We start from the raw sequence: 11,714 nt of genomic DNA on the forward strand, positions 1-11,714 counted from the left end.
ATTTAACAAATTACGTACACAACAAGCATGCTGTTGTTTAATGATAACAAATATCATTTCATCCCTGTTAAATTAATTTAGAATAGCCTTAAGACAATAATCTTCAGGATGAAAGCTTTCAAATATTTAAAAAGTCTCATTTAATAAATTCTAGAAGTAGTTACATATGCTAGGGCCGGCTACACGCATGCGCAAGACAACTTCCTGTCAAACGTGAATCATCTTGATATTTTTCTTCATCTTTGGTTGGTGATTCTGGGAGGACAGCCATCTTTCGTCTCCCGGCTGTCACATTTGAAGCACATCGTCCACATTATTTTTAACTGAGCTGAAGTTTGTTGTGAGCATGAGCGGTCAGTGACGACCAAACACTGTGGATACATTTCAGAGCCCTTCCTGCTGTTCTCCATCGTCAACTGACAGTCTGGGTAAGTTGGGATGAATGTAGTTGCCGTTGGGAGCTCACCTAAGGTGGCTTTTAGCTAACTTACGGACTTGAGCTGTGATTTTAATCGTATTAAACTAAACTGAGTGGCGTGAGAGCTATTCCTGTGTGCGCTGCGTTGGCCAAATAACGTGAGAAGGAGCGTGTAATGAGAGACAGGTGAGCTAGGTCAGCTAACGGTACTTCATAGCGCCCAGTGTCCTTCAAAGTAAGGTTGTACCTAACGCTAACTTAACGGTTATTAGTAATTTCTAGACGAGTTGCGCATCAATTTCTTTGTTAAATCACCCTTTTGGAAGTGTTAGGGTTTTATGTCATTGTATAGTTTATTTTTTATCCTGCACTGTTGTGTTTTACAGGCTGTATCGCCCCACTTTGCGTTTTATTTTGAAAAACTCGTCCGGAAGCAGTTCGTTTTGCACGCGCACGTTTGATACTGGTCCGTCCGGAGCATCACAACATTGTCCTGCTGCTTTGTTCGAGGGGCAGAAAGCGTCGCACTTGTCTTCGATGAAGGTAAATAATACGGATATATGATATTAAAGTAAGCATGAAGTCGCAGTTGCGTGGTTAAAATAGATACATTTTTATTAGCGGGCTGTCAAATTAAACGCTACATCCTCGGCGAGGTCCGTAAATGTGTCATCTGCAGTCGCCGCTCGCCGGCGTTTTTACCCATTAAACAGATTTAAAATGCTCCTTATTATATTATTATCTCTGCATTTGGTAAATAATAACGCCTCATTGTTAGTGGTAACAACGAGCATATGTGTGTATTGTGTAACATCGTGGTGCTCGGGCCTGCTCTGTTTACAAACACTTTGCATGTCGGATACGGACATTTGAACATATACGCAGTTAATGACAGCCATTAAACGTATCATCTGTCATCGGTTTGTCCTTTCCGAACCCTGCTCTCCATCTGGGTCACCTTGATTGATCTCCTGCCAAGCACTAAACGCTGCCTGCTGCCCCTCCCGGCCCGCAGGCCTCGAAACGTCCAACCGGCACAATTTGTGCCTTTACAACAGCAGCCCGATTTAAGATGCGCGAAGAAGAAGAAGGAAAAGCGATGACGTGTTTTTTTTTTTTTCGGGATGCCAGTGTTTTTATTTTGGCGTTTCGCGGCTTCATTTGGCTGCGTTTGCGGACGGTAGACACGATGGGAAATGTGGATATTGGTGCATTGCAGTCAGCGTATGAGGCGGATGGGAGGGAGGGGGGGAGCTAGACCCAGAGTGGGGGGGAGAAGGGGGAGGAGAGGAGAACAGGTGCGCCTCCAGCATCAAAGCAGGGACAGAGAGAAAGTCACGATGTTGCACAATCGGCTCCTCTGTCCTCCTGCTGCTGCTGCAACAGACTCATTTACAGCTGGTCAATATGAAGACTAGATATCCTGGTCCTGGATCTGTCTGCAACTGGGACACACACATGTCTCTATACTAACATGGAACTTTCTCAATATTGTTTACCAAACACAAAGATACCTTTTTTTATTATGCGTTTTCCTAAAGGATTATAAGAAATAAATACTAAATTCATCTGCGTGGTCCAGCTGAAGAAATGACCAGTGAAGTTATCATTACTCATGATGACTAATCACATGACTAATGACTGCTGCTTAGAATAAACATCCTCTGCTCCTCTGTTTTGGCCTTTCGACTTTTAGGACAATTGTAGATGTCACTTTTTGGATTTTTCAAAGGCTAAATGATTAATCAAAAAAAGTGAAAGATGAATCGTTGAATAAAAAAAAAAAAACTTCAGTTCATCAGTTTCAAATGAGAGTTATTAAAATGGATAATGAAATATTTGGTCTTCAGTGGTTTGTTCAGCTTGAACATGAATCATGAAGATGTTTTGATTCAGATCCCTTATATCTTGTTATTAGAGAATGGTGACCTAGAGTAAGTAGGACATTTTACAGTCAAGATATATTTTTGTAAGTATGTCTTGTCTTTGCGATATTTGATTCCATCACCTTCAGAATCAGTCTCTCCCTTTAAAACAATGTATCTGTCGTGGAACAGTGTCTCACTTTAATTGGCTTTAACGCTCACTGGCAGCTGCTGCGTCACCTTCAAGCGCCGAGTAATCCTCTCGGAGTAATCTGAATGGGCTTTAACCATACATATACCTCTCTCTCTCTGTCTCTCTCTCTCCGTCTCTCTTACATACCCACCCACTTATCATTTTACATCTCGTCTAACGGCTCAAGGAGTGCGTTATGCAACGAGGAAATGGGAAACTATTGTTTAGCTGTGAAGAGAGAGATGAGGCAAAGGGAGCTCCGGGGGAAAGCTCTGTGCAGCAGCGACTTACTTTGGAAGTCTCCAGCTACACTCCACTGAATATTTCATGTCCTCAATTCATCTTTTTAAACTCCGTTATTGAATGTAAATGTGCTTCCATGCTGTAAATGTGCTTCCATGCTGTGAATGTGTCCCAGGAACATTAACACTGCCCCACCGCTGATGTTTCCAATTTTTTGCCCTTCACTTTTATGGCACATACTTTACTCTACTTTCTATACACTCAGCAGAGAAATATTGGGTATGAATGTTTCCCTGGAGGGTTCATATTTCATCTTTATGTTCATTCTGTTCTGTTCTCCTCCTGTAGCTCAGTTTGTTGACCTTTTTCTCATCGAGTGTCTTTATTTCCCTCCTCAACGTCATTGTATCATATTTCCATTCTCTCCTCTTTCTGTTCTGCTCCACTTCCCTGTCATCTTTCCTTTCTTATCTCATCTGTTCTGTCTCTTTGTCCTCTCCACCTCCGCTTGACCTCAGTGGCCAGCTGATAAAGGATGTGATCGAGTAGAATGTGGAGGACAAAGTCCACACATGCTCAGCGAAAACCTCTCCCATCCCTCACCCAAAAATATCATCTGTGTGTTTCTTTTCCTGTGCCCACAGTGTGTATGAAACCAGGCAATGTCCACCATGGTGTACCCACGCGATGAAACCCTGGAGCGACTGAGCCAGGATGAGATCGTCCTCAACACCAAGGCCGTCATGCAGGGCCTGGAGACGCTGCGCGGCGAGCACGCCCAGCTCCTCAACTCGCTGCTGGACTGCACCCAGCCGCCCGTCGCCCAGGAAAAGTCGGGACTGCTCCGCAAGAGTCTGGAGGCCATCGAGCTGGGCCTGGGAGAGGCACAGGTGAGACGACCAAACATTTTCATTGGTTGCTCTGGAGCGCCTACTAACCAAAATGTCCTTCAGTTGAATCCCAATGATTTGCTTAAGTTTTTAAGAAGTTGAATTAAAATGTAGTATTAGGTGCATCTTTAAGAAAAGGTTACTGGTTCCAGCTGTAAAAAAGTTTTCCTCCCCCAGGTGATCATCGCCCTGTCGAGCCACCTGAGCGCTGTCGAGTCGGAGAAGCAAAAGCTGCGCGCTCAGGTGCGCCGCCTCTGCCAGGAGAACCAGTGGCTGCGGGACGAGCTGGCGGGGACGCAGCACAAGCTGCAGCGCAGCGAGCAGAGCGTCGCCCAGCTGGAGGAGGAGAAGAAGCACCTGGAGTTCATGAACCAGATCAAGAAGTTCGACGATGACGTGTCGCCCTCAGAGGAGAAGAGCCAGAGCGCCGGGGGCGGCGGAAGCGGGGGAAGCGGAGGAGACACTTCAAAGGACAGTCTGGATGACCTGTTCCCCAACGACGATGACCAGGGACCAGGTATGACATCAGCAGACATCAGACAGGAGATGATCATAATTGTCTAGTTTGACCAAGAGTTCAAAACCCTAAGGCGTTCAGTTTATTGTCATAAAAGACAAAGAAAAGAAGCAACGCCTAGAGCCAGAGAGTATTTTGTGGGGGGTTTGCCTGAAAAATGACTCAAGCAATTAATCGATTATTTAAAATTTTGATGGGATAAAAAGGATTCTTTCTCTCCCGTCTGTAAATATCTTTGAAATTGTTTCTGTGTAAACTAGTCTGTTTAATCATTCTGCATTGTAATTTATAGTCGTTGTATAGTAGTAAGCAAACCCCAAAGTGACTCCTGCAGTGCCTGTGTGTACAGCAGAATGAATGCTGTATTTATTACATGTAAAACGTGTCAAAATAAAACCACCCAGAGCTCAATGCAGTCTTTCAGTAGCAGCAGCCTTCAGGCCTCAGCCCCCCTGAAGCCTTAACCCTTCAGAGTAATTTAAACACTGAGGCACGAGTTGTTCTCCGTGTTCATACAAACAGTTCTTTGTATAAGCTGCTCCCCCCCCAGCTCTGATATAGTTTATATAGGACACTGGATGTATTTGAAGCAGGAGCTGCGGTCGTGGCCGATGCTCATTCACCGTATAAACGGAAGATTTGTGGATCCGTGTCAACAAAGTGAAATCACACCGCAGATAGAAAAGGTCACTCGTGCTGCATGTTAGCTCTCCTCCCCATTAGCTGGACAGTAAGTGCTCTTCTTTGCATCTTGGTCTCTTTTAAATATTAATAACTGAAAACAGTTAAACGCTTTGCTGCACATTGAGTCATAATGTGCGAAAATAACACTTGTTCTGTTTTGATTAGCATTTTTAGCTTGTTCATTAGTCTCTTGAAATCTGGTTCGACCTTGTGTTTGACAGTCTAGGAAAGTCTTTGGCTTTCTATGGCTGTCCAGACATCTACACTCGCCATCTTGGATTCTGACGAGCCAATAACGTAGGTTGTGTTGTGGGATAGTTTGCGAACATGGCAGCAAAAGCTAGCTGTCCAAGACTGTGAGGCTTACGGAGACATGGAGTCGGAGACAAAAACACCATCTGCTAAATGATCAGTATTCCCATCACAGACTGACAGCTAGGCGTTTTTAATTTCCTTACGTCTGTCCCACAGCCCAGCCCAGCGGAGAGGTGGCAGCCCAGCAGGGCGGCTACGAGATCCCGGCCCGCCTCAGGACGCTCCACAACCTGGTGATCCAGTACGCCTCGCAGGGGAGGTACGAGGTGGCCGTGCCGCTGTGCAAACAAGCTCTGGAGGACCTGGAGAAGACCTCTGGACACGACCACCCCGATGTAGCCACCATGCTCAACATCCTGGCCCTGGTGTACAGGTGGGGAACAGGGAACAGGTTGTTTTAAACATTTAAAGCTGATATAAAAAAAAAAAATTTAAAAACACTTTTTAACAAAGCGTTGTCTTTGTGATTGGGCTGCCAGGGACCAGAACAAGTATAAAGAAGCAGCTCACCTCCTGAATGACGCACTGGCCATCAGAGAGAAGACGCTGGGGAAGGATCACCCAGCCGTGGCCGCCACCCTCAACAACCTGGCCGTTCTGTACGGGAAGAGGGGCAAATACAAGGAGGCTGAGCCGCTCTGCAAGAGAGCTCTGGAGATCAGGGAGAAGGTAAAAAAACAACAACTAAGTGTAAAATGTAGTTTAGGTTTATTTTTTTGTTGCCACCATGTGATTATGATGGAACGCATGCGCGTCATTTTGTCTCCAGGTGTTGGGGAAGTACCACCCAGACGTGGCCAAGCAGCTGAACAACTTGGCCCTGCTGTGTCAGAACCAGGGCAAGTACGACGAGGTGGAGTACTACTACAGACGAGCTCTGGAGATCTACGAGTCCAAGCTGGGCGCCGATGACCCCAACGTGGCCAAGACCAAAAATAACCTGGTGGGGACGTCTTTTCATGGCTCCAACTTTTGATGTACTGTAATGAAACTGCGTCTGACATGTTTCCTGCTCTTCCGTATTCTAATCTTGTCATGACTTCTCCACAGGCGACGTGCTACCTGAAGCAGGGGAAGTTCAAAGATGCTGAGTCTCTGTACAAAGAGATCCTGACCAGGGCGCACGAGAAGGAGTTCGGATCCGTCAACAGTAAGTGGAGCTAACATTTTCGAATCTGCGTACTGCGAAACATGCACACGACTGACCTTTTTAAATATTGCCGAGGATCCTTAATCTCAGTGGCAAGAACAGAAACCGTCCAGGAGCCGACCCATTTCTCCCTGACATGTTGCAGCGTTTTGGGGATTTTTTTTTTTTTTTATCCCGGCCCTCGGTACTCTCAGCAGGTCAGAGGATTATTTCGTGCTATTGAAGCGCGCGAAGCGGCTTAATGTCAATGTTTCTCTCCCACCGCCGCTAAGCCCATCAAACCCTCGAGAGAGAGAGAGAGAGAGAGAGAGAGAGAGAGAGAGAGAGAGAGAGGGGGGGGGGGGGGGGGGGGGGGGGGGGCTCGGCAGGAATTTGGCGCCGCGGTAGTTTAATTAAAGGCGGCCATGTGTTATTTAATAAAAATCATGTGTTTTCGAGGGAATATTTTTCTGGCCAGTTTTTGTTTCTGCCACAGATTCTCGTCCACTTATTGTAATTATCAAATAGCATTCATATGTTGTTTTTTTTTGTCATCCTCCTTTCACAGATGACAACAAGCCGATCTGGATGCACGCAGAGGAGAGAGAGGAGAGCAAGGTCAGTCATTCAGTCTGAACTTTTTTTTTCTTTCCATGTATGGCAGGGAGCTTATTAAGGAAATGGACCAGACGGCGAGAATAAGAATGATGGAGGGCAGCAGACGATACAAATGAGGACCGAGACTCTGTTAATAGGCTGTTTGTAATAGGGTAATATGTCATGCTTGGCCCCTGCTGCCCCTCTGCCTCGTTTCATCATCTTAATCTCCCCCTCTCTCTGTTCTCTGTGTCTCTCTCTCTCTTAGGGTAAGCGCAAGGACTCTGGCCCGTATGTCGAGTATGGGAGCTGGTACAAGGCCTGCAAGGTGGACAGGTGAGTCGCGAATGTGAATTCACTGGAAAACATGTAGGTCTCGAGTACCAGATAGTTTTTTGAGAGTCTTAACGAATAAAACCCCTAAAATGCAGCGAACCACACTCGGGCAGCACTCTTCGCATTTCCTGTCTGAGGAGATTTCTAACATAAAAGTTTTTGTGAATAAAATCCGAAAAATGTCCAACCATGTACATGCCAGGAGAACGTCTTTATTTATCATTATTATTTATTTGTTTTATGTAAAAACAGAGCTTTAAGTTGAAGCACAGAATTTGGAGATAAAGGACCATATTACAGAAAAATATTTAAAGTAAGTGTCAGTAAAAGCCAAGTGGGTCATCAGAGTGTGTTTACCGTTTGTTCTCACCTCAGTTTGACACTGGCAAATGTGCAGTTCTAATAAAAGCACCGGTCTCTGCAAACTGATGTATTATTTTAACCCTGGCTGTGACTCGGCCAAACCGTGTAGAATAAACAGAAATAACGCTCTTGTCTCTGCTGGGTTTTGTTCGCAGCCCCACGGTGAACACGACCCTCAAAAGTCTGGGAGCGCTGTACCGTCGCCAGGGCAAACTGGAGGCAGCAGAAACGCTGGAGGAGTGCGCCAGCAAGTCCCGGAAGCAGGTACTCTACAGACGGGAGCGGTTGAGTTACGGCTGTTAGATTAGCCGACTGAGTTCTTTTCAGCAGCTCGGTCAGTTAAGATGCCTGATTAGTTCAACAGCTGTGATTGATGAGCCCATAAACGATGGCACACTGAGATCATGGAGCTAAATGTGTGTACGCCGTAGTAAACAAACCTCTAAATCACTTGTCCTCAAACTTGTTTTTCTTCCTCTCTTTGTCTCCTCTCTCAGGGAATTGATGCCATTAACCAGAGTAAGGTGGTGGAGCTGCTGAAGGACGGAGGAGCGGGTGGAGGCGACAGACGACACAGCAGGGAGGGAGTCAACGGGCCGGGAGGACAGCGGGGAGAGAGCGAGGGCGACGAGTCCGCCGAGTGGAACGGGGTCAGTTCACAGACACATTACACTCGTACCTCCAACCTATTCTATTATAATAAGTTAATTATTTAAAGGGCAACACGACCTTGCACACAAGGCAGATAAATTGATATGAATAATGTAATTATTTGACATGAGGAATGAATTCAAAGTGAATGCCCTCCAGTGGAGCACTAGCACAAAAGGAGAGAGCAGTCTATGTAGTCTGAAGAGCCTCAACAAGAAAACGCTGACTCTGTCTTCTGTTGTCTCTCCTCAGGACGGTAACGGCTCTCTGCGCCGCAGCGGCTCCTTCGGGAAGATTCGTGACGCCCTGAGAAGGAGCAGCGAGATGCTGGTGAAGAAGCTGCAGGGCAGCGGACCACAGGAGCCCCGAAACCCAGGGTGAGGCCGCTCAGTCAAGTGTCATCAGTCAGAGTAGAGTACATTTTTCTAATCTACCTGCTGAATGTCAGTCGCACCGGTGTGACCAATAAAAATGTGTAGCCACACTCAGTAGATCGGAGCCCTGTGTGAATATACTGATTGATTAATGTGGTGAGTTTTCAGTGATTCATGCTCATTGTTTGATTGTTCTGCTCAGAATGAAGAGAGCGAGCTCCCTCAACTTCCTCAACAAGAGCACCGAGGAGACCACACAGGTACGACTGTTTTATACATGTGTTCATCGCACAGAGGATGAAACTGAAACTGTTAGTAGAAGCAGGTTTAACATCAGCTGCTCTGTTTTCAGGACACCAGCTCCGGATTCTCCGACTGCAGGGGACTGAGCGCCAGTAATGTTGACCTATCCAGACGCAGCTCCCTGATTGGCTAGGCAGAGACAGAGCGGCGGGACTCGGCGGAGACAGAGCGGCCCGACGAGGAGAGGCTGTTTGCAGCTCGGTTTGATCCAACAAACACACCTAAAGCTCGACGCCAGATCAAACACTTTGCACCTGCAGCATATTTTTTAAAGAACTGAAGGAAAAAAAAAACAACGTACTAAAAGTCAGTCACCCTGTGCGACACAGTCGCTGCTGCTTCGCTGTACAAACCGCCGCCCGCGATCAGAGAAAGATAATATTTAGATACTCATTAATCAGCATGCTGCTTACTAGAAAGTGGAATGTCTGCACCTGAACGCCTCGTGTTTGTTGACTCATAGCACCGTAGCAAAGCGTCGTATCCACATCGTGGTGAGTCCGTTCCCTTCGATCCACACCCTCACGTGCAGACACTCAACCTTAGGTAGGCTCAATACTCCGGTTTCAGTTTCCAAGAGAAGCGTTGCACTCTGTATATATCACCAGTAGCATGACGGTAAAAAAAAAAATGTCACAATCCGCTTCGATTTTATCAGAGGTACGAACAGATCACACAAGCAATCTTTGGGGATTCTCAAAAAACCATTAGCACTAACCATTTAAACCTCACTTTTTGCCTTCTTGTTTTGTTTTTTGTTATGTATATAGAATTTTAAATTATTTGATATTTCATTCTTTGTATATAGTGCACATTGATCTGTTTGTTTTTTCTCTTTGTTTACACTTTATTTGGTTAAAGAGGGTTTCAGTTGGAGGAAACACTACTGATGTGAAGGGGTGAAGACTGGAAGAGAAGGAAAACATCGACAGGCTGTTTAAATGCTGATAATTTCAGAACCTCAGTCGCTCAAATCTGCCGTAATAATGCACTCTGAGAGCAGATGTCTGGAGGTTTCCACTGAGTCCTCAACAGGTCAAGTTACAGGAGACGTCTAGTTTTCAAATGAACTTTGTTGGCGCCTCACGGGGAAAATGAAAAAGGGCCAGAAAGTTAATTTGAAAGCAAATCAACAGATAAACCTCCTGTGTGCTGCAACAGGACGCTTAATTGATCACTCTAATCATACTGTGAGGTCACTTTTCCCACTTCTATCATAAAACACTTTGAATTTCCAGACTTTTTACCAAACAAGTCCGAATGGTATTGAAAGAAAATGCTGTGAAAAATATTTAAATCTAATTTGTTTACAATCATTAAACCAGGATGTTAAAGGCATAATCAACCCTCGTTTAAAACTATATGGGTAACTACCTTTTATTGTTGGTTCAAAGCGGACGCAGTGCGTCGGCTACGATATGTTTACTTTTATCAATTCCTGCTGTGAGTTGTTTTTCCCTCGTTTGCTGAATATGTATCATTTTGTACAAAACAATCCTCAGTGATATCACTGCTGACCCGGATGGACGCCATCAGTCGGCGACCGTCCGTCCTCGATGAAGTTCGTTGTGCTGATGCTTTTTCTTTCATGTTTTGGCTCAGAGCTTTTATGTTGAAGGTACCGAAAAACTGATTCTTTGAATGTTACATTTCATGTTGATTGTGCGGTCCGGTGGCATTCACGCTGGATTTTTTTTGTTTCGTTGCTGTGCTGTCTGCAAGCCGGGAGCTAAACTCCACCAAAATAAGACCGATACCAAGAGAACAGTCCACAGAATGTACATGTGACGTGGAAACTGGGCTCGAATGTGATCAGATTGTCAAGAAGTACCTTTTTTTTGGGCCTTCCTCCATCTTGCTCGTAAAACTTATAACACAAGAAATCCAAAAACAAGAACTGTTGACAATCTGAGTTTGATTTCAAGAAGAGGACGCAGGCTATTGTTTTGTGGCGTTGGAGGCATTTTGTCAACGGCGGTGCGTGCACACCGTCGCCATGTCCCATAAACAACCTGAGGTTTCACCTTCTTGAAATCACACTGCCGAGTCTAAAAAAGAAGTGCTAACTATATTCAGCTTGTGATTGTGCTGAGTGTGCAAGGCGGTGCAGGTTAGTGATGGACGGCGATGAAGAAACTCGTGCATGACGGGACGAAAGAGGGTAAAGTAAGTGTTCAGAGAGACGTTTAAAGTGCTTTAAGTGTCGTTCGCAGCAAATAATGTACAGAATTATCCGTATACGACCTTTATATGTATTTACTGTATGTCACTTGTTCACACACACATAACGATGGGAAACTCCTTTAATCACACAGTCTCAGTCGACACCGCCTAGTGTACAGAAGTTAGCGAAACACTAATTTGTAGTTGAAGGTGGCTTCCTCTACACACCGTACTGTATCACCAATACTAATCGATCATTTACTGTATTAATCAGGCACTTGCACACCACCGCGAAGCGTCTCAGACTAAGTGTTACGAGCATTAACGCGCTGTGTCGCTCAATAAATCAGCTGAGAGAAAAACTGTAAACCTCTCTGGTTGTTCAATGTTCGTCCTGAAGTTGTCAATCCAAAGTTTGAAAGATGAAATCCGATCTTTGTTTCCTCTGACGTCCAAATATTCACGGGGATCAGCGCATTAATCCTAAGTGTCGTGGGTACGAGGGGGTTCTTGTTTATGTACAATCTCAGCTCCTTGTATTGCTGATGGATCTTATTGTGAAGGGGCCAACCTGATGTGTATTTTATCAAAACCTTCAATAAACACAAATTCCACTTTTCAAACCTGATTCTGTGTCTCCTACGTTTTCCTCCATCTTTTGACCATTTCAAAG

At 45.2% G+C, this 11,714-nt stretch overlaps 1 protein-coding gene across 2 annotated transcripts; it reads left to right on the top strand.

The window, feature by feature from the left end:
• Positions 1-224: 224 nt before the first annotated feature.
• On the top strand, positions 225-11,669 carry klc2 (kinesin light chain 2). 2 transcript variants are annotated; one of them, XM_037112028.1, is made up of 14 exons: positions 225-428; positions 3,364-3,609; positions 3,787-4,126; positions 5,282-5,498; positions 5,605-5,794; positions 5,895-6,068; positions 6,176-6,275; positions 6,823-6,872; positions 7,120-7,187; positions 7,706-7,814; positions 8,048-8,200; positions 8,454-8,578; positions 8,778-8,835; positions 8,928-11,669. In XM_037112028.1, exons 2-14 carry the CDS (start codon positions 3,382-3,384, stop codon positions 9,009-9,011), a joined length of 1,896 nt encoding a protein of 631 aa, XP_036967923.1. In that variant the 5' UTR covers positions 225-428; positions 3,364-3,381; the 3' UTR covers positions 9,012-11,669. The 2 variants fall into 2 exon arrangements, with proteins under 2 accessions (XP_036967923.1, XP_036967924.1); XM_037112029.1 differs by lacking the exon at positions 225-428 and adding an exon at positions 837-961.
• The last annotated feature ends 45 nt before the right edge of the window (positions 11,670-11,714 follow it).

The sequence above is a fragment of the Acanthopagrus latus genome, chromosome 10 (genome assembly GCF_904848185.1).
Source record: "Acanthopagrus latus isolate v.2019 chromosome 10, fAcaLat1.1, whole genome shotgun sequence".
Lineage (NCBI taxonomy): Eukaryota > Metazoa > Chordata > Actinopteri > Spariformes > Sparidae > Acanthopagrus > Acanthopagrus latus.

Coding starts and splice junctions, on each gene's coding strand:
- klc2 (XM_037112028.1), top strand. CDS start 3,382: ATGTCCACCATGGTGTACCCACGCGATGAAACCCTGGAGCGACTGAGC. Junction 5,795..5,894: donor CTCTGGAGATCAGGGAGAAG/GTAAAAAAACAA, acceptor TTTTGTCTCCAG/GTGTTGGGGAAGTACCACCC. Junction 6,069..6,175: donor CCAAGACCAAAAATAACCTG/GTGGGGACGTCT, acceptor ACTTCTCCACAG/GCGACGTGCTACCTGAAGCA.